This window comes from Falco cherrug, chromosome 4 (assembly GCF_023634085.1).
Source record: "Falco cherrug isolate bFalChe1 chromosome 4, bFalChe1.pri, whole genome shotgun sequence".
Classification (NCBI taxonomy): domain Eukaryota; kingdom Metazoa; phylum Chordata; class Aves; order Falconiformes; family Falconidae; genus Falco; species Falco cherrug.
In genome coordinates, this window is record NC_073700.1 from 46,087,157 (window position 1) to 46,110,365 (window position 23,209).

The 23,209-nt window shown below is 59.3% G+C and overlaps 2 protein-coding genes across 3 annotated transcripts; one reads left to right on the forward strand and one right to left on the reverse strand.

Moving 5' to 3' along the window:
• Nucleotides 1-120: 120 nt before the first annotated feature.
• On the reverse strand, nt 121-11,263 carry LOC102048911 (hippocampus abundant transcript 1 protein-like). Of its 2 annotated transcripts, none has more exons than XM_055709940.1 (12): nt 10,970-11,263; nt 8,390-8,485; nt 7,078-7,140; nt 5,858-5,985; nt 5,290-5,404; nt 4,403-4,621; nt 3,557-3,670; nt 3,007-3,078; nt 2,490-2,602; nt 2,240-2,337; nt 1,522-1,688; nt 121-1,433 (listed from the first exon to the last, which is right to left on the reverse strand). In XM_055709940.1, exons 1-12 carry the CDS (start codon nt 11,051-11,053, stop codon nt 1,224-1,226), a joined length of 1,479 nt encoding a protein of 492 aa, XP_055565915.1. In that variant the 5' UTR covers nt 11,054-11,263; the 3' UTR covers nt 121-1,223. The 2 variants fall into 2 exon arrangements, with proteins under 2 accessions (XP_055565915.1, XP_014139766.1); XM_014284291.3 differs by lacking the exon at nt 10,970-11,263 and adding an exon at nt 8,939-10,818.
• A 5,542-nt stretch (nt 11,264-16,805) lies between these two features.
• SHC2 (SHC adaptor protein 2) lies at nt 16,806-22,595 on the forward strand. Its single transcript, XM_055709939.1, is given in 13 exon segments — nt 16,806-17,153; nt 17,155-17,407; nt 17,966-18,036; nt 18,427-18,487; nt 18,683-18,802; nt 18,907-18,960; nt 19,179-19,230; nt 19,370-19,496; nt 19,652-19,832; nt 19,918-19,984; nt 20,080-20,244; nt 20,702-21,003; nt 21,165-22,595. Coding segments are annotated over 13 exon segments (1,830 nt in total). The 5' UTR covers nt 16,806-16,905; the 3' UTR covers nt 21,294-22,595.
• Nucleotides 22,596-23,209: the final 614 nt, after the last annotated feature.

A 23,209-nucleotide genomic window follows, 5' to 3' on the forward strand; every position in this document is an offset into this window, starting at 1 on the left:
TTCCAACAACAGGAAAACCTTCACAATGGGCTCAGAAACACTACGTGGAATCCAAACCTGTACATTCAAATCAATTGCAATCATCACCATCAGCATCTTTCGCACTGAGAAAAACCAAGCTACAGTCATTATCTGGTTTTAATATCAGATGGCAAGAGCCTGGGGAAAAATCAACATGCTTCATAAAAGTGCTCAAGATAAACAGCTATTTCTTTGACCTTTCTCTCAGGAAACCATGCTTTATCAAAGTGCTTCACAGAGTTTAGTTGTTTCTCCAACCTCTCAGAGAACTGTATTTTCTCAACAACCCTTACAGTTCCAGAAAAAGATTTCTGAAAAATCCTTCTACCTACTACCTGTGGAGGTAGCAACAGACAAATGTTACATCAGTGTAACAAAAAAAGAAAAGCCAAACAGAAATACAAACGTTGTTGACCATCTAAGCATTTGGGATTCATGTGGTTGCCCTGCTCTCATCTGCCCATTCTCCCCCGTATCAGCTGCAACTTCACTTCTAAATTTTTCTTGGCTTCATCAGAACGTGAAGTCAGTAGAATGTTTTTTTGTTTCTTTCAGTTGGGCCAGAATAGGCAAATTCATCAGATCCTCAGGCAGCGAGGACCTGCTCACAGCCGACTGCACTGCCCACCCTCCACACGCACCGGCGCTGGGTGTCTTTTGGAAAGGAAACCCTCTGTGTGTGACCACAGCACAGGCGCGTGGGACGGCTGTCAAAGCCTCTCCCCAGGCCCAGGTTGGTCAACTGAGCTGTGACGGGATCGGCAGCAACTACCAGCTACATAAGGGGATGGGGCAGGTAACAGATGCCTGGTTTTATTCTGGCTGGCAAGCCAGTTAGCTCACGTTAGAACAAAGACAACGCTAGCTCCTTGATTTTTCGCTGGCGAGGTGAGGATTTGGCAGGTCACACCGTGAAGTTCAGTATTCACGTACAAGGGCGGGTTTGCTTTGAGGAACTCTCCCTTCCCGTGGAGCAGCTCCATCTCTCCCCTTTCCATCAGCACCAGATGATACAATTCCACTTTTGTACCAGCTGGGTATATTTGTCTTGAAGGGAAACCCTGTTCCTTCTCATTAGCTTAGCGGCACAGTCTGTTACCTCATTTCTTCTCTCCCCCCACCCTCTCTCCCCAAACTCCCACTGGCTAAGTCCATCCTTGATCTGGAGCTGAGACGCAAGCCACGTTCCTTCTCTCCCAACCTCATACACTGCTGTCCTCAAGCAGGGGCTCCTTGCCGTCTGATCCGCCGGCCTGCGGGCTGTGGGGGTGGGTCTGGGCTCCGTTACTGTGCTTCTTGTGGCTGCCTGATCTCAGTGCAAGATTGTGTTCTGGAATGAACAAGGCGACCAGGAGCGACAGCAGGACAGAACAAGCCCCAAACAGGAACGGAGGCCCCGGGATAATGCTGCTCTGTAAGGAGAAACAGAGGAACGCTTAACGCTCGAGTGCAAGGACAGAAGCAGCCCAGCAAAGGGAACAAGAAAGCTGAAGAGGTTACCTCATCGGTAGGGTTGGCCATGTTGGGTCTGGAGGCCTTACCCAAAGTCTCCACCTCAGCCATTTCATTCAACTCCACGTGGAAAAGATAGAAGACAAAGCCATAGAGCGCCGGCCCCAGGCCGTTACACAGACCCCGAATTCCAGTGATCATCCCCTGCACCACACCTGGGGACAGAGCAAGGAAAGGCAGGTATGCCTCCAGCTTTCTGAAGAAAGTGGTTTTATTCAAGGATGCTTACGTATTTCAAGACAGGATGAAACATTCAGGTCTGGGTTGACACACACCCTGCAGACGAAATGGTTAGCTGGTGACTAGCTTCACTCAGTATCAGGTTTTACAAAAATCAGTAATGCTGGGCTTGCTGCGTTGGGGAATAAAATGAGCACGGGCACATCAAGCAACAACTTCCAACGGAACTGGAATTTAAGGCAGCCAAGTCTGAGGACTCGGGGACAAACCATGAAGCTGGCAAACGATGAAGCATCAGTCTCCTCTCCACCTCAGGCAGGCAACACTAAACACCTACGTGCATAATTTTAAGAACTCCCTCCCAAAGCATCAGCTGTGGTCAAATACTGCTAAGAAGAAAGCGACACTCCACAGGTGGCACAAGATGTTCCTGCTGGTCCCACCAATGCTCAGAATTCAAACATGCGCTGGCTCAAGCGCCTGCTGGGACAAACTCACTCGTCAGACAGATCCCTAAGCGACTCACCCTGTTGGTCGGGGTCCGCGTTCCTAGACACCATGGCACTGATGGCTGGGAAGGTGATGCTAGACATTGCAGCCACAGCTCCTGCTGCCCACATCATCCTTGGGGAACAAGGCAGCAGTTAGGAGGCAGGCTGCGGAGGGCCAGCCACGGACAAGTATCGCAGCATGGCAGCATCTATCTCAGCCAGGCAGAGGTGCCACGGAGAGAGAAGCCTGCCAATGCCACGAGACAAACATGGGCACACTCTTACCAAGGCTGCGATCCAAACCCGTACCAGGCAAGCTGCAGGATCTGGAAGCCTAGTCCCAACAGGATGGTGTTTTTATTTCCTATCGAACGCATGAGAATTCCCAACACTACTGTCTGGAATGAAAAATAGGTGCTTTCAAAGTGCAAAGAAACATGACAACACTGGAAGACAAGAGGATGAGAGAACTCATGCTGCCGTGAGAGCGGCTGTCATGCACACGCACTCCTCCACTCTAACTTCGTGTTAGAGACCAGCCCACCCCTGTTCACGGCAGGGCACAACCCATGGACTTTTACAGAGTAACATAGGGCCACCCCGCAGTTTACCACAGTTTGTTGTTGTTCCACAAACAGCTACATTCAAAGAATAAGAGCGAGGGACCGCAGGTAGCCGTGCATGGGTCCGATGGCATCTGTGTGGCCACAGCGACTCTGACAACTCACCAGCCCCAGTTCTCAGAAATTTTGGATGTTCTTATAACCAGACTGCTAGAGCCAAGGCAGAAATTGCTTCTCACCTGAGCCAGTATAGAGAGAATTCCAACTACACCAATAAAGGCTGCCACAGTCTCCGAGGAAAAACCAATGACCTGTGAAAACACCACGGAGGGACTTTTCAGGCAAGAGCTTTCTACCGTAGGAGAAAAGCCACTCCATCAGTGTCGCTGACTGTTACCGACGTTGCTTATCAGGTATTTAAACTTTAATCAACCGTACCTTCCACAACCTCCCTGCTGCCACAGGAATAAAATGGAAGATTTTCCTCTGGCTGGCAAAACAGCTTTAAATGACTGGGCTCAACTTAACCACCTGAAGGTGGCAGGGGTGGGATAGACAGGCAGACCACAAGCAAGAAGCCAAGCAAGGGTCCTGGCAATGCCTACAGAGTGGTCACCAGGCTCCCACGTTTTTTAGGAAAGCTCGAACAAGTCACTGTTTCTTACAGCTTCACTGTACTAAGCTATTGGCCAAGAGTAGCTTCCTCAGGACATGCGGCTAAGATGGTATTTGTAGATGTAGGCTGGAATTTCCTGCGTTCAGAGCCTTACCTCATCGCAAGAGACTGACCTGTCGCAGGTACAGGAAAAAGCTGGAGTACTGTCCGGCTTCAGGAAGGTAGGAGAGAAAGACTGTGATACAGATGAGCAGCACTGTAGAATCCTGACCCACCTTCCGCAAGGACTGTGGAAGGAGGAAGAGGGAGGAGAATGCAGGGGCGGGGGGAAAGGAGTTAACAGTAAATATTCTCCAGGTACAGAGACAGCAAACCCAAGTGCTTAAGTCACCATCTTATATCTAAGAAGTAAATGCTTGAATGAAACCAGACCAGCACTTTCAGAGGAAGATGCAAACGCTGCCACAAGACACCAGACCAGGGTACAGATGCACCAACTTACACCCTAGAATGAGGAATTTTTACCTTTCAGTTTCTCAGGTTTATAGTCAAGAACTGTTTTTTCCTCAGACAGCCAAAATAATCTTCCTAGCAAGCAAAGGTAAAAAAAAAAAAGAAAAAAAAAAAAGAGGCAAAACTTTGCAAAGCTCATAATCATTAGCAAAGGTCCTGGGAAGCCAGGAACACAAGAGACTTCTCCTGACACAGTCTTATTGCCAAGTAATGGAAATTATATTCAAACAACTGGCAGATTTCCACTGAGAGATGCTCTTGCTTCAGGACATCTTGAACTGCTTTTAGATGGTTCGCAGCTACATGATGGTGGTTAGAAGCTTCTAGACAGCTTTAGGTACGTGCAGTCCACCATCAGCTGAATGCTGTACCTTCTATGGGGTTAATCTAAGCCTTGCCTCCTTCACCTTTTGTGGAATGCATCTGCCTTTTGAGAGAAATTAGCAGAACTCAAGCAAATACAAGCGCTTCCCAGCACGCAGAAGAAGAACAGCAAGATTACTTACAGCAAACGGGTCTGCTTGTTCCCAAGAGATTGGAGCTCCCCAAGAGACCGGGCGCATCTCTTCTGGCAGAGACTCCGGCACAGCCAGCAGGATGAAACCAATATCCAGCAAAGCAACACCTGAAGCTAGCACAACCACCAGCGTATCGCCATAGGCTTGGGAAAGGTACGCCCCAATTGCTGGGCTTGTGACCAGACTAGCAGCAAACGTGGCTGACACCTGAAAGCATAAAACATGAATACAGCCTGTCTTCTCCTCCAGAGAAACCCAAGGGTACTAGTTTTGCCACTTTTGATGGAGATAATCCAGGTGAACAGGGACTTCTTCAGCCAGAAAGATGACATGTTCTCTTGGTGCGATCTAGGCTAAGTTCTAGCAAAGGGAAATTAAAGCTATCCGAACAATTCACACGCGATACTGTCAGTAGCCCTGCAGAAAGGGCACGTTCACAGGCTACTCGTGTACATGCCAGCATCACAGCCTGGCCCCTTTCCCAGCGCAAAGAAGCTCACAGACTAGGCCGGTTTAAAGACTAAGCAACAATACAGCCGGTATTCAGATAGAAATTAGCCCTCTCCCTCTGTGCTAAACCACAAACAGAAGAACAAAGGGAGAAGAAAAAAAGAAAAAAGGGAGACTGTATTATTGGGGAAACACATATCATCTTTTCACTAAACCACATCTTTTGCTAAACCACAAACAGAAGAACAAAGGGAGAAGAAAAAAAGAAAAAAGGGAGGCTGTATTATTGGTGAAACACATACCATCTTTTCACTGATACTGTCCCCAGACTGTTCAATAAATTTTCATCCTAATTTCATACCTCTCCTACCTGCAAAGCCCCGAGTATTTCTTTCAAGAGACAAGACAGACATTCAGCTCCTTACCAAGCCATACGCCGTGCTGCGTTCATGCTCCTGTGTGATATCGGCAACGTAGGCAAAAATCACAGAAAAGGTGACAGCAAAGACTCCAGACATGGAAATGACAGCAAAATACCACCTGAAACAGGCATTGCCAAAGGCAGAGTCAGAGGGCAACCACACGATAGTCCACAGCTCCTGGATTAGAACCTCTCCCTTATTCTTCCTTCAGTCCACCCTACTTCATTGCACCAGAAAGCGCTCAGGAACACCAAGCTTCACTCTGGTGGCTCACACAGTTTTATCACTCATTTTCCCCGCACAGGAAAGAAACACCAATGTGCCCCTAGTAGTGGTAACACACCCATCAGGAGAACAGGCTCTCGGAGAGGAAAGAGAGGCTCTTTCTTCCTGACACTGATGCTCTGGTAGAACCAGGTAGGTAAATCAGTCTCTAGGCTGAGCATCCTTCTCCACCAGACGGGTTCTTCCACCTCATCCTCAAAGGCAACACCTGCAAATCCCCCCATCGCTCAGCCCTGCACTCGTTCCTCTCCTCAGAACCCCTTGGTTATCACAAGGATAAACTCACCATGGACTGATCTTCATAAGGGGAATTGGCGCACAGGTGAAGAAGACAGTGAGGAGGAGGAAGGATTTCCTGCCCCAGACATCGGAGAGAGCACCAATCAGTGGGGCACTTAGAAAAGAAAGCAGACCCTACAAAAGACAGGGTGGCAGAGAGAGATCCCTCAGTCAAATGCCAATTGTCGACAGCAAGAGCTTTTGACAACATCATCACAAGATAAAAATGTGAGGAGACAATCCATTCCTGTTTTCTACAAGCAGGCAACGTTACCAGAACAGAACAGTTCATTAAACTGCTCACATCCTTTTAGGGACAGGGAGAAGGAAAAAAAGAAAAAACCCTCCACCAGCTAGGTGCTGCTAAATGCTCCAATTACTCGCCATTCTCTGCAACTGCTCAGCCTGCAGCTGTAGTCTCCCCAGACCCTGTGCAGCAGGGAGCTGCCCTGCCAGTGCCTAAAAAGATGTTGGCACAGCTCCATCACATTAACATCTGCTGCAGTTCTAGGGAAAGCTTTCTCTTTTAGATGGAGGCAAAACAGACACAACGAAATACCATTAAGCACAAACCTTGTTCAATGCCTTTCAATGTCTTTCGAACCTGAGACAGGCAGGGAAAAGCCCTTCAGTGTGTACAGGAGTGCCCAGCTCACGTTGAAGCAAACCTCTCTGGGACCCTTTCTGAGATCCTCTTGCCAGAGCCAGGGCCTAATGATCCCTTTTGCCACACTCCCCAGTCAGAACACATGGCTTGTTTGCTACAGTTGCCTCCAATTCTGCTCTGGGAATGCTGGTCTAGTCCAAATTCACTGCACCACAGTGTACTCCTCACCTTCTGTCTGCTTCATTTCAACTTCTATTACTGACAAGTTCAGATGTCATTGATTTTTCGTTTTGTTATGTTCCTGAATATGGATACAGGGCTGATCTCATGCTGATTAGAATATTTTCAGCTGAAACACACAGCTGTTACAACCCCAAACTCACGACAACAAGCAGCATGTTGTTAACACTGCTCAGTAAAATCAACACACGCCACCCAATGTCTGTGCTCTGTCAATTCTTCATTTTGCGTCAGGTTTGCCAGTAGCACCCCAAATTGAAATAAAAACATTTATCTGTGAAATACTGGTTAACCTCAACAAATGTCACAGACTATAATGGCTTAACACTTTTTGCACTGATGGCAGATTCAAATGAAAGCCTGGAAGGAATATTCCTTACCTTGACTCCATGAATCAGGCCGTTCATCAGAAATGTATGCTGAGGAAAAGTCTGGTGTAACACCTGTGGAAAAAAAGAAACAGAACAAAACCCCAGAGCTAGCAACTCCTGCAGAACTTCCATAAGCACCTGCCAGCTCGATGCCTGGAAGAGCGGAAAACAGGGAAAATGGGAAATACACTACCAACGCCACCTCGTACCTACATGAAGAGCTCTACCTCCCCTCTCCAACACAGGCAGCCACTTTCTTTAATGCTTCCCAGGTCTACAAATTATTCCAGCATGCTTGGGCAAGGCTAAGATCATCTGAAACATGCCTTCCTCCACTCCTGCACCATCTGATTTCCCTCTGGTTTTACTTCATGCAACCACATAACTTTTCTGTTGCTCTCTCCCCCCTTTTGTACTGTCTACACATTGGATTTGCATTTTATACTGCTACGCTAATACTATTTCTAAATGCCTTTGCATAAACAAAGACTCCTGCATAGTTACCTAGAGATCAGGTCAAAAATATGCATGGCACTTTAGACACCAATGTGAGCTGGCATACCACCACCAGAAAATGAATTTCAAAAGCTGAGAACTCTTCCTGAAGTTGCCAAATCAGAAGCTTACGGCTCCTTAATTAAAGGCGAATACCCAAGATGAGATTTTAAGTTTCTTTGATAAAGCTATCCCTCTGTACCCAGCTTTATGGTGAAGTTGTCTCTGCTGCCCATGTAACTACGTTACATCTAACTCAGCCAAGTGCTGAACGAGTTACTGGTGGGCTCTCCTAGAACAAGCCTAGAACAAGTAGTTGCCAGGAAAATTGTCTCTGTGCTTTGACACACCAGACAACAATGGTAGTAGTTCAACAAAACCCTCTTTTATCCCTAAATAAGTCAGCGTAAGGTAAAAGGTGCAGTCTTCAGATAAAAAGTCAAAGCTTTGCTCAACTTGCTTTCATCGAGCTCCCAAGTGCACTTCTTTTATAAATATGTAGAAAAAAGCCAACAATAAATGACAGCAAACTACAAGTAAATTCTAGTAAATTCAGGTCAGGTCTTTCACCTCTCCCTTGAAATTCTCCAAAAGCTTTCAAAAATCTAAATCATGTTTTCTCCAAGTTAAGCTACAATAATTAAGAAAATAACTGCCCAACTCCATAAAAAATTACTATAGCTCCAGGTTCTGCAGGTACAAACCACTGCATCTTGGTTTCTGCTTCTTCTGCTCCCAAGGCCTCTGTTAAGATCTTTACGCTCGCCAACCCCAGGTGAATTCCAGTCTGCAAGAGCCAGCGTTATTTCCAGGGACACCTACTCACCGTCAGCATCGGCGTGGTCAGCAGCCCCCAGGCAAAGAATTCCAGGAAAATAACCACCACGGCGTGGTACACGCTGGGCTCTCCAATCCCCTGTCGCTGCAAAACAGAGCTCCGTAAGTAAAAAAAAACAAAACCACAGGATCCTGATCTGTGAGAGATCTGAGACGTGGTTGGAGGCTGAAATGTCAACTCTGACCTAAGCCATTCCCAAGGTGATTCCACGCTGTCTAGCACAGGTGAGCTCATGCTGCAGCATCTCTCCATCCGGGGTCTACCAACACACGCCTCTCCTACAAAGCTGATTGTTTTCAAATTTTTTATCAACGAACTAGTATCTTTGACACCATTATTCTTTCTCTAAACATGACCAAATTTATCATCCTTTCAATCTTCGCCATAAGGACTTGGAAATGAAACACCTAAATTCTCTACATATTTTGACAGCAGTATGTGCACATGCTGGGAGTTTGGGAAGGCAATTTTACTCCTCAGCACCAACTCCATCCACCCAGCATGGGGGGAAAGGCACAGTTAAAAAACAACCCACACCTCGAGGCCTTGCTTATCTTTCTTTCCATAAACATTTCTCATGGCGCTTTCAGGGCAGCGTTTGTTCTGTCACTTTTCCAAGTGCCAAATCTCAGTGGCTAGTCCAGGAGGTTTTCTCCTGCCACGCAGGACACACCTGCAAAGTCACGAGCTGACAAGGAAAACAAATTGCAAGGGACGGGAGGAAAGCACACAGGTTTCAGCTGAATTTCATCAGGGAACCGCACAGGCCAAACATTTCGTAGCACACTGCGCTGTTCCACAGGAACCCATTTCTTATATTAGCAAACCACATGATCTCAACTCACCAAGAAGCGTAGTTCAACCCTGATACATTATTAATAAAACCACCTGGAATGTCTGCAATCCCTGCAAGCTTCCAGCCGCTTGAAGAGTATTCAGAAGTTAAAAAAACTTCCATCAGTTGCACAAATCTCACATCCAAAGGGATATTGGATTTGGTATGGGAAACCTCAAAATCACGGGCATTTCTTCTAGGCTAAGGGAATGGACTTCTGCATTAATTTCCTCCCAGCTGACTAACATTTCAACTCTGTGCCTGAGATACAAATTATTTAATGGACTAGACCAAAGACGTATCTGTACCAGTATCCTGCCTCCAGCATTCCCTCCCGACAGATTCTCAGGGACAGGAATTCCAAGAAACCTGGCACACGAAGAGCAATCTTCTCCCCAGTCACACCCTGCCAGGTTTTGACAAAGTAATACTGCATTTCAGATAACACAGCAGTTAAGTTACTTGAGACACAAGAGAAGGCAGCAAGAGACATTACTCTGCTGAAACCTCGTTTATGTTCACAGATTCTATTAAAAACTGTCTCCCGCCGACAGGCTAAGCCTGCTTCACAATAAAATCGACAGCATCCACGCAAGAGGTACCCTACCTGAGGGGGACACGGCCATTAAAAGAAATCAGTTTTATTGCACACAAATGAGAGAACATTTTGCATCCGAGGGAGAAGCCGCAAGGTGGCACGAAGCCAGTAATGTAAGAGTATTGGTATCATGACCCACCTTGCTCCACAGAGCAGCCCCCTCCTCTTCCATCATCCCTCCTTACCCTCTCAAGCAGTTAAACATTTCTACCACAAGACCGCAACAAAATTAACAGATTCCTCTTTACGGATCGGCTCCAGATCTAACCCCTTCACTCCTTCCACTTATCAACCATCTTATTGCGTGAGGGTCCTTAAACAATTTAGGATAGTTATCTCCTCCGGAGCGAGCGGCCACCCCACCGAACCACCGCTCTAGAGGATGCACGGCTGCTGCTGGAAAATACAAAGATGCAACAGGAAAAAAAAAAGGGAAAAAGATGTAAAAAGATGTTAAAGGCTGGCGGAGAGGCCAGGGCCTCGGGACCAGAGCTACCTGCTCCCCAGGGAGCAAGGCCAGAGGGAAAGGGCTTGTGACCATCTTGAGCTCAGGCGCCCGCTCCAAAGCTGCCCATGCGGGGCCGGTGCTGTGCGGAGCCTCCCGCAGCACCGGGCTGCCCGCAGGCCCGAAGGCAAGTGGCCATCTGCACGGCCACCGTCTGCCTCCCCACGGCCACCGTGTGCCTCTACCGGCGCCTCACGGCCCCTGCGCCCGGGTAAACGGAGAGCGATCCCGACGGAGGACGGCGGCCCCGGGGCCGCCCAGGGCCGCCCCCCGAGCCGGCCAGCCCCGCGGCGGGCACCCGAGCTGCCGGCACACCCGGGGCTGCCCCGGTGGCCGGGCCCCTGCCCGCCGCGCGGCGCCCCCGGTGGGGGTACGGGGGGGTGGCAGCCGCCAGGCCGGCACTAGGCCTCGCCCGGCCGCGCCCCCGCTCCCGGCAGCCGCAGGCTGCCCCGCACGCTGCCGCCCAGGCCCGGCCCCGGCTCCTGCCCCCGGGGGGCCTCGGCCCGGAGCCCCCGCCCGCACCCCGCCGCCGGGCCCTCACACTGCGCCTCACTCCGGTGGGCCCGGCGCCCCTCCAGGCCTCCCCGGCCCCCCCAGGCCCCGGGGGCCCCCCCGGTCCCCCGCGCTCACGCCGGCCCCGTCCCGGATGACGATCTTCTTGGCCAGCAGGACGCTGCGGTTGAGCCGCTTCTTCTTCTTCTTCTCGCCGGTCATGGCGCCGCCGGGCCGCTGCCGTTCGCCGGCCTCCACGGCTGCCCCATCCTCCCTGCGGCGGGCCGCGCCGCGCCGAGCCCGAGCCCGAGCCCGGGCCCGGACCCAGACCCGCACCGGGCGGGGGAGCGCCGGGCCCGGGGCTGCCGGCCGCGGGGGCGGCGCCGCGGGGCGAGGGCGGCGGCCCGGCTGGCGGCGGCGGAGGGCGGCCCGCCCCAGGCCCCGCCCCCAGGTCCCGCCCCGAGCCCCGCCCCGCGACCCGCTCCGCCCCCGGCGCCCCGACGACGGCGCTGACGGGCACTTCCGGCTCCTCGCCGCCTCGCCTCGCCCCCTCGCGCCCCATTGGCTGCTCCTCCTCGTCCCCGTGGGCCGAGCCGGCCGTCTATTGGCTAGGAGAGGCGGGGCGGAAGAGGCCGCGCCGTGTCGCGAACGTCACGGCCGCTGGCGGGCGCGGCGTAAGGCACGATGGGACGTGGCAGGCGGGGCAGCTCGCCGTCAGGGCCGCCGCGGCGCGGGGCATGCCGGGATGCCATGGTCCTCCCCCGTGGCCGTGGCAGCGGCACTGGCACCGGCTCCGGTAGCGGCCCGGTCGCTGGGGGACATGGCGGGGAGCGGGGGCTGCCCCATCCCCGCGTTGCCGACACCTGGCCGGCCCGGGGCAGCGCCGGCCGAGGGCTGGCACCGGGGGAAGCGGCGCGGCGCTGCCCCATCGGGGGTACGTAGGGCGCGGCCTAGGAGGGTGTCTGGCTTTGGGCCCCCGGCCCCGCACCGGGCTGGCTGTGGGCCGGCAGAGCTGGCGGGGTCCCGGGTCGCGGGTCCGCAGCCCTCCAGGCCACCGGCCACCCCGTGCCCCTCCGGTTTCAGCGCCGCCATCACGGAGCAGTCAGCCCTGGGGACCGAGCTTTCGCTGAGGGCTGCACTCGGCCGGGCACCCCCGCGGCAGCTTTGCCATCCCGCGGAGCCCCCGCCTCGGCCGCTCGGCGATGGCAGTGGAGGGCGAGCCAGAGGGGCTGTGGGAGCAGCCCGCTCCACCAAAGCACCCCTGCTTCGGTCTCCCCGGGATGGGGGAGGCCACGCACCAGAGGGCCTCCTCATCACTGCCCTGGAGCTCCGGCCCATCGTGGCGCGGGGGTTATTTGGTGCCCGGGCCAGGGTCCTGCTCCCTGCCGTTTACAACTAAATCAGCACTAACAAGGTCCAGGTTTTTCCTGCCTGGCCTCTGCGGCCTGCGGTGAATCACAGCTGCCGGGGCCTGGCTAAGACATGTCACCACCGCCCACCCCCACCTTCCTGCCCGAAGTTTGCCTCTTGCTACAACCTGACTGAGCCCTCCTGTTTGGCTTTCAACAGCTTAACGTTTCATTTGGTTTCCGTAATTAATGCTGTCTTCCCCCTTCCCATGACCCTTGTTTTTGCCAGGCTGGCGATGGCCGCAGACGCTCCGGCAGATGGATGGCGAAGGTCAGGTCTGCTGTGCCGCTGGCTCTCCCAGCCACAGCACTGGCATGCCAGAGGCACCTCCAGCCTGGAGAGGAGCTGGGCTGGGGGCAAGAAGGTTGGACAGGGACCAGCGGCCATCCCAGGCTCTTGGCACGGGAGACTGCTGCAGGGCTGTCCCCGCACTGCTGCAATCCTGCTCAGTGCTGGGCCAGTGGCTCTGCCCTCTCTGGGCTGGCGTCTCGGCCGGCTTCAGGCAGGGGAGCTGCAGACAAGCACCTTCCTGGGATGATCCCAGCCCTTTCCCCAGCCCTGATGCCAAGGGGAGATGGGGAGGGGGCAGCTGGGCCTGGGGCTGGAGGGGCTCAGCGCTGCGGTGCAGCTGCTGGTGCTGCAGTGGGAGAGCAGCAGCTGCCTCGGCGCTGCCGGCAAGTCGCTCGTGTGCTTGGTTGTGTGTGCACGTGTTCTCCTCTCCTAATTAATCCTTCACGGATTGGAGAGCACTTGATTCCCCTAGTGCAGTGCCAGAGGTGTAAGGTGATTAATTAGGCACAGTTTAGAAAAGTTATGTAAATCGGGTGCTGCTGGGGAGTGGCAGGGCAGGGGCCAGCCCTGCTCATGCCCTGTCCCTCTCAAGTTGGCCATCACCAGCAGCATCGCTCAGTCTATGGGTTTGTGGGGGCACCAAGCAGTGTGCACAGCCCACGGTGACTGGTGGGGTGACCAGGAGGGCCTGGAGGGATCTCACAGTGGGGCAGGATGCTGCCCTGCAGAGCAGTGCGGCAATGAGATGCTGTGAGGGTCCCCCCTGCCCGTGGAACGCCCGAGGCTGCAATCCAGCCTTTGTTCATGGAGGCTTTCCTTTAAGTAATGATTAAAAGCAGCCGGGGGAAAGCCCTTGACATGAAGCTAACTCTCCAGAGCCTGAGACAGGCTGCAAATGAGATGAAAATAATCCCCCAGCCACCAGAGACTTGTGCAGGAGAGGAAAGTGGCTCCATCTCCCCAGGGCTGCTGGCAAACACGCTGCTGCGGTGGGTGTAGTGCCGGTGGGGGCTGCTGCTCTGTGCCTGGCTTCCCTCCCGTCCCCATGCTGCGAGGTGCCAGGTCCCATCCTGATGCTGCAGGGTGCTGGGTCTCATCCATATGCTGCGGGATGCCCGGTCCCATCCCCACGCCATAGAGGGCCAGGTCCCATCCCCATGCCATGGGGTGCCCAGTCCTGTTCCCATGCGGCAGGATGCCCATGGTCCCTGGAGCCCTCTGCCCATGGCACTGGGTAAAATGCCCATGACCTCCATGGGGATCCGGTGCCCAGACCCCCAGACCCCGGGAATGTGCACCCAGAGCTGCCCATGCCAGGCAGGGACTTGCTGGAGCCGCCTTGAGAGCATGGAGAGGAGCCTGGCTCATTCCAGTGCTCTGCAGCAGTGTAAAAACAAAAGCAAAGAGGGTGGAGAGAGGAGAGAGCAGAGAAGTGGTTCCCAATATGGCAACAGCAAATGTAATTCTATTACCTTGATTTATTGATTGCACTTAGAGCAATTACTGGCTTTCACCCCATCACCTGCCAGGGAGCAGGAGACAGCGAGGAGAAGGCAAGACAAAGGCGGCCACACGTTGCCCAGGGCACGGCTGACCTCTGGGGAGGCTCCGGTTTTGTTTGTGCCGATTCGCGTGGGGGGAGAGCTCCTGGCCGGCAGCATGGCCTCCACAGGCAGGAGCACGGAGCACAGGGCCGTTTCCACCCGGTCAAGGAGGCTCCTCGGGAAGCTGGAGCCAGGCGCGTTTGCTCTGCATGGAGCCCGTGATGCCGGCACCGCAGGGACGGAGCCCCGGCATTACGGCCACTTTGGCGCTGGAGGGGTGCAGGGCTGGGGTGGGCTGGGGAAAGGCGAGGGTCCCCAGGGTACCGGCACGGCAGAGCAGCTGTAGGGCCCACCATGGGGCAGGGGTGGGTTTTGGTGGTGGGCCCCCTCACCCCTCTGCGCCAAGCCAGGCTGCAGGGTTGGGGGGGGGGGGGGGGTGTTGGGGATCAGCATCTGTGGAAAGCCCTGGAAATGCCAGAGCAGAGAGTGAGCTTGAAAGGCAGAGGCAGCTCCAGGCTTGGTCCCCAGGTGGGCCAGGGCCATGCAGGGCAGCTGGTGTGAGCCATGCTGGAGCATCGCCCCACCACCTCACCAGGATGGGGCTTGTACCCTCCGCCTGCGCTCGATCCGGGCACACCAGCAGGAAACCCCGGTAGGAGTCCCCAGCTCTGCCCAGGTCAGCCCAGTGCCCACCTGGCACCGGGGGGACGCGACAGCCCAGCCCTGCTGAGCCCTGGGGTGAGCAGGATGCTGTGGGTCAGTGCCAGGCTCACCAGGAGCTCTGATTCCTTTGAGCTGCTGGAAAAAAAGCAGCAGCCCCAGGGCTGGAGGAAGGGTGAGTTGCTTGATTGAGGTCAGAAAGTCCCTTTAAGGCTGGTTTTTTTTTTCCCCCTGCTTGCTGCAGATACTGGCAGAGAAGCAAGAAAATGATTGTGCTTTTTACTGCCTGAGCTCTCCAGACAGATATAAACAACCAGGAGCCAGGCCTGGCTTTGGAGGCAGATGAAATCAGAGCAAACGAGACCGCTGGGCTGGGAGGCACAGGACCAGGGCAGCCCTGTTGCGCAGCGAAGCCTGGCAGAGCCTCCCACCCCCCCACCTCCCTGCCAGTCCCCTGCTCTCTGCAAGCGCTTCCCAGTGATGAAGACGTGGGAAGAGCAGAAAATGTCCCCGCTGCGGGCGAGGGCAGCAGCCAGGGGCTGCTGGCCCTTTCCAGAAGCCACTCCAGCTAATTGCAAAGCATGAGCGGGGAGCAGCCTGTGCATCAGCCGCATGGCTCCTGGGGGAAGGCCATCGCCCTCCCCTGCTCCTCTGCCCCCCCAAGCCCCTGAACCCTGCAACACCTGTGGTGAAGGAGGGAGCCCACAGGGTGGGTGCAACCCTGGGGGGCTCTGGCTCAGCTGGGGGCCACAGCGAGTGGCTTTGGGTCAGGGCGCAGGGCAGGCGCAAGTGGCTCCATCCCCACGGGCCATGTTTGTGGGGGCACATGGATGGGGGGGGGGGGGCCCGCAGGGCCGTGCCCAGGGGGCTGTTGGCCAGCACAGGCACCCTGAGCTGTGCAAGGGAGGGTCCAGCCAGCCTCGTCCCCTGCTGTCCCCAAATCCTTTTTGAGGCTTCCACTGCCACCTCCCTGCAGCTCCTATTGGTGACTTGGGGGGAGCAGCACAGCCTGGGGGGGCACACAGGGTGGCTGGGGGTTGCTGGGTGTGTGTCGGATGGTCTGAGGATGCTGGGGCAGCCAGGGGGGGCAGGTAGCTGGTGGGTGTGGGGAGATGCTGGGGCAGCTGGAGGGGCCCAGGCAGCCAGGGGATGCTAAGGGGCCAGAGCAACCGGGGGATGCTGAGGCAGCTGAGGGATGCTGGGGGGATGAGGTGAGAGGGGATGCTGGGATGGCCGGGGGGGGCCTGGGCAGCTGGGGGATGCTGGGGCGGTTGGGGGATGCTGAGGGGATGTGCTGCCATCCAGGAGATGCTGGGGGGATGCTGGAGTGATGCTGAGGCAGCCGGGCGGCTCAGGCAGCAAGGGGATACTGAGGTGGCTGGAGAATGCTGGGGGGGATGCTGGGGCAGCTGGGGAATGCTGGGGTGGCAGGGGGAGCCTGGGGAGCTGGGGGACGTGCTGGCAGCTGGAGGATGCTGGGGGGATGCTGGAGCAGCTGGGGGATGCTGGGGGCATGCTGGAGCAGCTGGGGGATGCTGGGGGGATGCTGGAGCAGCCAGGGGGTGCTGGGGGGATGCTGGAGCAGCTGGGGGATGCTGGGGAGATGCTGGAGCAGCCAGGGGGTGCTGGGGGGACGCTGGAGCAGCCAGGGGCACTCCAGCAGGTGGAGGATGCTGGGTGGCTGGGGGATGCTGGGGCAGCCGGGGGGATGCTGAGGGGGCGCTGGGGCAGCCGGGGATGCTGGGGTGATACTGGGGCAGCCAGGGGATGCTGGAGTGGCCGGGGGATGCTGGGGGGATGCTGGAGCAGCTAGGGGGGTCCAGCAGGTGGGGGATGCTGGGGTGGCTGGGGGATGCTGGGGCAGTGGGGGGATGCTGAGGGGACGCTGGAGCAGCCGGGGGATGCTGGGGCGACGCTGGAGCGGCCGGGGGGGTCCGGGCAGCCGGGGGATGTGCTGACGGCCGGGGGATGCTGGGGCGGCCTCGGGTCCAGAACGGCGGGGGGGGTGGCCGAGGGGGGCGGGAGATGCGCTGGCGGCCGCGGGGGGGGGGGGGGCCGGGGCGGGCGGCGGAGCGCTCGCACCATGACATCAGCGCGGCGCGGCCCCGGGGGAGCGGGCGGGGGGCGGGAGCCGGCGGAGCGGCGGAGCGGAGCGGAGCGGCCCCGGGCATGCTCCCGGAGCCCAAGTATGACCGCTTCCGCGACGAGCCGCTGACCGCCCCCATGCCGTCGCCGGCCCCCGCGCCCACCGGCGGAGCCCCCGGGCCGTGCCCCGCGGCGGGCGAGGAGCCGGAGCCCGGGACCACCTTCTGCGCGCTGCTGCCGCGGATGCCGCAGTGGAAGTTCCCCGGCCCCGGCGGCTTCCTCGGCCGCGGCCCCGGCCGGGAGCTGGCGGGGGCCCGGGGGGCGGGGGGGGGGAGGGGGGGGCGCGGGGGCCCCCTCGGCGCTGGCCGCCGTGCTGGGCGCCTGCGAGCCGCTCTGCGCCGCGCCCTGCTCGGGGCCGGCGGGCGGGCGCGCGCGGGGGGCGGCGGGGCGCGCGGCGCGGGGGGGGGCGGCGCGGCCCGGCGCGGAGGAGTGGAGCCGCAAGGGCAGCTTCATCCGCAAACCGGCGCAGGGCTGGCTGCACCCCGACGAGCGGGTGCTGGGGCCCGGCGTCTCCTACATCGTCCGGGTAAGTCCCGAGCCCGGCGCGGGGGGCGCGGAGCCCACGGCCCCACGCGTGGCCGGGGCGCGGCGGGACCCGCCGCGGGTGGCGTGTGCGTCCCGTCCCCCCCTACGGGGCAGGCTCTGCCGCGGGGCGGGCGGAGGAACCGGGCGGGGGGTCCGGGGTGGCCGGTGCACCCGTGACCCCTTCGCCCCGGTGCGGTGGTCCGGCCCCGGCACGTCCTGGGGGGTCGGTCCGGTCCCCCGAAGCGGGATGGGGCAGGGTTGGGGGGGGGGGGGGGGGGGGGTGTCTGGCCCCGGGAGCCAGCAGCGGCCGGGGCATCCCCCACAGTGCACTGATGAGTTTGTCAGGTCTCAGCCTGGGGTCTGGGCGTGCGATGGGGCATTTTGGGGTGCGGGGCGAAAGGGTGCTGTGTGACCCCTGGAGCTGACGTGAAAGGGGCCCTTCACCCTGACACCCGGCTCCCCCCGGCCCCTCTCCGTCGCTGGTGGCAGCGGCTGGGGGAGGCTGCTCTGACCGTGTGTGTCCCCCCTACACCCCCCACCCCCCACCCCCCCCCCGCAGTACATGGGATGCATCGAGGTGCTGCGCTCCATGAGGTCCCTCGACTTCAACACGCGGACACAGGTCACCAGGTACGGCCCTGTGGTCCTGCTCTCCCGCACCCCAATGCCACCCAGAGCTCCCAGTGGCCCTGGGTGCTCCCCCTCCCTGGGTCCCTGCGAGAGGGGGGGGCAAGGCGCCAAGCTCTGGGGGTCCCTGCCCCACGGGAGCCAGCCTGCACGCAGGGACGCGGACGAAGGGCACTGCTGCAGATCGATGGGTGGAAAGAGGAGAAGGGAGGTGGCCCCGGCCAGGATTATGTACCACGGGCCATGATGTGGGGCAGCGCTGCGGGGAGGCTGCGGCACCCCGGGCTGCGGGGGCTGATGCCCCCAGACCCTGCAGAGCCATGGGTGGGGAAAGCAGCTGGGAAGGGGCTGGGGGTCTGCAGCAGTAAGCCAGCTGGGGGCTGTGGCTTGCAGGGAAGCCATCAACAGACTGTACGAGGCGGTGCCGGGCGTGAAGGGCATCTGGAAGAAGAAGGTGAGTTTCCACCCAGCCCAGCCCTCCCAGGTCTCCTTCCTGGGGTGAGCTGGGGCCATGGGACAGGGTGCTGGGGGCCCCTGCCTGGTTCATGGGGCAGAGCCTGGGGTCTTGGGCACCCCTCTTTCCCTCCTTCACCCCAGGAAGCCTGGTCCTGGTGGGTTGCATCGCCCCACAGTCCTCTCCCCCTGTCAGGCTCCCAACAAAGCCCTCTTCTCCATCCTGGGCAAGAGCAACCTCCGCTTCGCTGGCATGAGCATCGCTGTCAACATCTCCGTTGATGGGCTGAACCTCATGATCCCCACCACACGCCAGGTGAGAGCTGTCCCCAGGGACGTGGCCCTGCCACCTCCTGCTGCGAACAGGGGGTCTGTCGGCCCCCACGCTAACCCCTGCCACGGGCCGTGTCCCCTCCACAGATCATCGCCAACCACCACATGCAATCCATCTCCTTTGCCTCTGGTGGGGACACGGTGAGGCACACGCACCTTGGCCCTCCCCTGGCTGTGGTCCCTCAGGGGATGGGGGGACAGGGGCTGCCCATCCTATGGCCGAGCCAAACTGTGGGGCAGCCTGGTCCCGGGGCAGGACGGGGGGCTGGGGTCGAGTCCGTCCCCTCGCCCTCGTGCTCCCAGCCCTGCTCCCCGCACGGCAGCGGGATACGGGTCCTGAGCTCCCCCTGTGCCCCCAGGACACCACGGACTACGTCGCCTACGTCGCCAAGGACCCCATCAACCAGAGAGGTGATCTAGCCCTTGGAGCTCTGTGGCAGAGGAGGGGTGGGCTGGAGGAGGGGTCCCTCGTGGGGGGCACAAGGGGCGGCTCGGGGTGGTCCTGGCAGGGTGGTGGCAGTGGGGAAACGCTCGAGCCGTCTGTCTGCAGCCTGCCACATCCTGGAGTGCTGCGAGGGGCTGGCGCAGAGCGTCATCAGCACGGTGGGACAGGCCTTCGAGCTGCGCTTCAAGCAGTACCTGCACAGCCCCCCCAAAGCGGTGGTACCCCCAGACAGGTAGGGGAGCGGGGGGGCCCCCATGGTAGCCCTGCACCCCCTGTCCTGGGCACCTCCCTTGGCTGGGGGTAGGTCTGGCAGCCCCCGTCCCCACCGGGTATGGGGAGGGGTCTGAGCTGGGCAGGGTGTCCCCAGCTCGTCGGTCCCTGCTGCAGGGCGCTGGGTGCGGAGGAGTCAGCCTGGGGGGAGGATGAAGAAGCATCTGAGCACGATTACTACAACAGCATCCCGGGGAAGGAGCCACCCCCAGGGGGACTAATCGATTCCCGGCTCCGGCACGGCGCAGTCCTGGGCCACATCCGCACTCAGCCATCCGGCTCCATCCCCCCCAGCCAGGTGAGCCCCTGGGGCTGCTGCCGGCCCTGCTCTGGGGGTCTCAGGCAGGTCCCCCCTGACACCCTCCGCTGTCTCATCTCCCCAGGGTGGGTTTGCAGCCAGGCGGGACCAGAGCAGCCAGCCGGGGCCACCCTGGGAGCTGGAGAGCCAGGGTGGGTACTGCTGTCGGGGGGACCCCGGGACCCGTGGGCAGGGGTCTCTGTGGCTTTACCCTGCCCGGGCCGGCAGTGATGCCCGGTCCTCGCAGGCCAGCCCTGCGATGGGTACCTGCAGGCGGACGGCCACCCCCTGGGGCCACGGGACTACGAGGAGCACATGTATGTGAACACGCAGAGCCTAGATGCCTGGGAGCCGGAGGCGGCAGCTCGCGGGGTGCCGGAGGAGAGCCCCAAAAAGGACCTCTTTGATATGAGTAAGCCACCGTGCTGGGGGGTGTCTGTCGCAGAACCTGCCTGCTGCAGAGGGGCCAAGCTGTGCCAGTGGGCTGCCCAGCTGCGTGCCGCAGCCCCGGCAGTGCCTGTGCTGGCTGAGCCCAGAGCCGTGCCCCCAGCGCTGGGGGCTGTGAGCCAGGACCTTCCTGGGACAGCGGGGCTTTGCTCAGGGCAGGGCTGCAGGTGGACATCCCACCTGCCTGGCCCTGTGGAGGGGGCAGCTGTGCCAGACAGGGGGTCGCCGTCCCCTCTATGCCTGGGCGCAGGGGCAGTGTGGTGCCCAGGGCAGCTGTGGCACAGCGGGATCCAGCCCGGAGCTGGGTCTGGCTGTAACCCTGGGTCCTGCTGCCGCTGCTTGGCCTGGCCCCATCTCTGCTGCCCCCCAGCCCTGCTTCATGCCTCGGGGGGGTGATGCTCTGCACTCCCTGGCTCCTGCAGGGCCCTTCGAGGATGCCCTGAGGCTCCACGAGTGCATTGCAGGGGGCGGCAGCAGCCCCCCCATCGAGGACCAGTGGCCGAGCCCCCCCACGCGGAAGGCCCCCATCGCCCCCACGGAGGAGCAGCTCAGGCGGGAGCCGTGGTACCACGGGAAGATGAGCCGGCGGGATGCCGAGAGGCTCCTGCAGATGGATGGAGACTTCCTGGTGCGGGACAGCCTCACCAACCCGGGGCAGTACGTGCTGACCGGCATGCACAGCGGGCAGCCGAAGCACCTGCTGCTGGTGGATCCCGAGGGAGTGGTAAGGGCAGGGCGCAGGCTGGGTGATGGGGGACGGGGGTAAGGCAAGGCGGAGAGGGGTGCTGGAGGAGACGGGCTGGGCAGGCACCAGAGGCTGCCTGGGGATCCTGTGCGGGAGGCAGCTCTCCTGGGCTCAGGACCGCTGTGCCCCCCGGCCCCCAGGTGAGGACCAAGGATGTGCTGTTTGAGAGCATCAGCCACCTCATCAGCCACCACCGGCAGAATGAGCAGCCGATCGTGGCCGCGGAGAGCGAGCTGCACCTCCGCCAGGTTGTCCGGAGGAAGCAGTGATGCCTGGGGGTACGTGAGCCCCCAACCCACTCCCCTGGCACCGCACTCACCCCAGCCCTGGGGCAAAGCTGGGGCCCATCTGCACTGCCCTCTTGCAGTTGTGCCTGGCCTTTGGGGGAGGCAAAGCCCCCCCCACACCCCAGGGTCAGGCTCCCTGTCCCCCTCCCCAACAGGGTGTCAGGTCCCTGGCCCCGAAGGCCCCCCCTCTCCACCGCTGCCTCCCCTCCATCGTCCACGTGGGGCCCCTTGCCCAGCTGGACACAGACGTTTATTCCACGCGTGCAGGTGAAGTGCTGCCAGAGTGGGAGCTGGTGGGCAGCCTCGCCAAGAGGGATGGAGCCCAAACCCAGCTCGGGCAGCAGTGCCTGCTCCTGCCCGGGGCTGCCCCCAGCTCACCCCAGTGATGGAGGGGGCCTTGGTGGGCATCCCTGTGGGGCTGCACTGTCCCCCTCCTGCCTGGGGGCCCTGCCTGCATGGGGCTGTGTGCACCCAGCCACTGGTACTGCCAGCCCCCCTGCCAGCACTGTCCACCTGGTGCTGCTGCCCCCGGTGCTGGTTCCAGCTCCATCCTGATGCCAAGAATTGGTCTCTGGATGATGGTGGAGCAAAGGGGGTTGGGACCAGTGCCAGGAGCCTTGTCCCAGGGCTCTCAGAGTGAGATGGGGCAAGCAGGCTTGGCGTGTGTGTGTATCCGTGTGCATATGTGTGTATCCATGTGCGTGTGTGTGTGTGTGTGCATGTCTGCGTGCGTGCACAGGTATATGAGGGGCAGTGAGGGGACCAGCCCCTTGCCCACAGAGCTGTGCCTCTTGCCCAGAGCTGCTACTCAGGACCCAACTCCCTGCCTCACTCTCTCCTGTCTACGTTTGGGGGGTGCCCCTATCCATGGGGGCGCCCCGTCAGTGGTGGCTTGGTTCTGCCGATGGGGCTGGGCACAAATGGCTCCTGGAGGCCGGTGCTGCTGGATGTCCTTGTTGATTCCGCACTTCCAGCTGGATTCTCCCCAGGAGCGGCTGCCACTTGAGGCTCCCGGCGGCCCCGAGCCCCCACAGCCCTCCCCAGGCTGGGGCTATGAAGAAGCTGCTGCAGGGAAGGCGCAGGGCAGGGACGAGCTACCGGCACTGGCTTTCAAGGCTGGGGATGCAGGAGGAGAGGCATCCCACGGTCCCTGGTGACCCCCTTGGCTGGCTTGGGGCTTTGCCAGGTTTTTATGGCATACACGGCCCCTTCTCCAGTGTGTCCAGCGCTCAGCGTGGGTTTGTGGTTTGGAATACATTTCTAATTAAACCTGGAAATGAACAAGGTGCCCGGGTTGTTCATGCTGCCCCTGAGCACGGTGCTGGGACATGGCTGCTGCCGCCTCCTGTGCCCAGGGGCTCGAGGGGGCCAGGGATGCAGAGGAGACTGGGACAGCATCTCCATCACCACCAGTTCTTGGCTGGTCCCATGTTAGTGGTGGCAGCATGCCCTGTCCTGAATGGTCATGCTTGTCTCTGCTCCACTGTGTCACCCTATCCCCCTTCTGCACGTGGATCTCCCCCCTCCCCCCTCCCCGCCCCGCCCCGTTCCGCAGGGGCTGCAGCACCCGGGGCTTGGCCCCAGAGCACTGGTCCTGCACGGCATCCCCTCCTCACACCCAGCATCTCCCTGCCCTGCCTGCTCCAGCTGCCTGCAGGCTCACCTCCCACTGCTGCCCAGGGTGGGATGTAGCCACCCACCTCTGAGCCAGCTGCTGCCACAGCCAGGTGGGCACTGAGCAGCCCAGAGCCAGCGGAGTGAGACCCCCACGGTGGACCTGGCCACGGCTCCCTGCTGCACGGCCAGCAGGTAGAAAAGGCGCTTGGCTGGAGTTGGCAGAGGTGGGAGAAGGCTGCCCGGTGCTGCTGGCACCCGGCGGTGGGAGGCTTTCCAACCCA

What these genes read in the sequence shown, in the direction of transcription:
- LOC102048911 (XM_055709940.1), bottom strand. Translation starts at nt 11,053, where the DNA reads ATGACCGGCGAGAAGAAGAAGAAGAAGCGGCTCAACCGCAGCGTCCTG. An exon ending in GCCTGATTCATGGAGTCAAG is followed by an intron (nt 5,986 to 7,077) that starts GTAAGGAATATT and finishes TGTCTTTTGTAG; the next exon opens with GGTCTGCTTTCTTTTCTAAG. An exon ending in CTTATGAAGATCAGTCCATG is followed by an intron (nt 5,405 to 5,857) that starts GTGAGTTTATCC and finishes TGCCTGTTTCAG; the next exon opens with GTGGTATTTTGCTGTCATTT.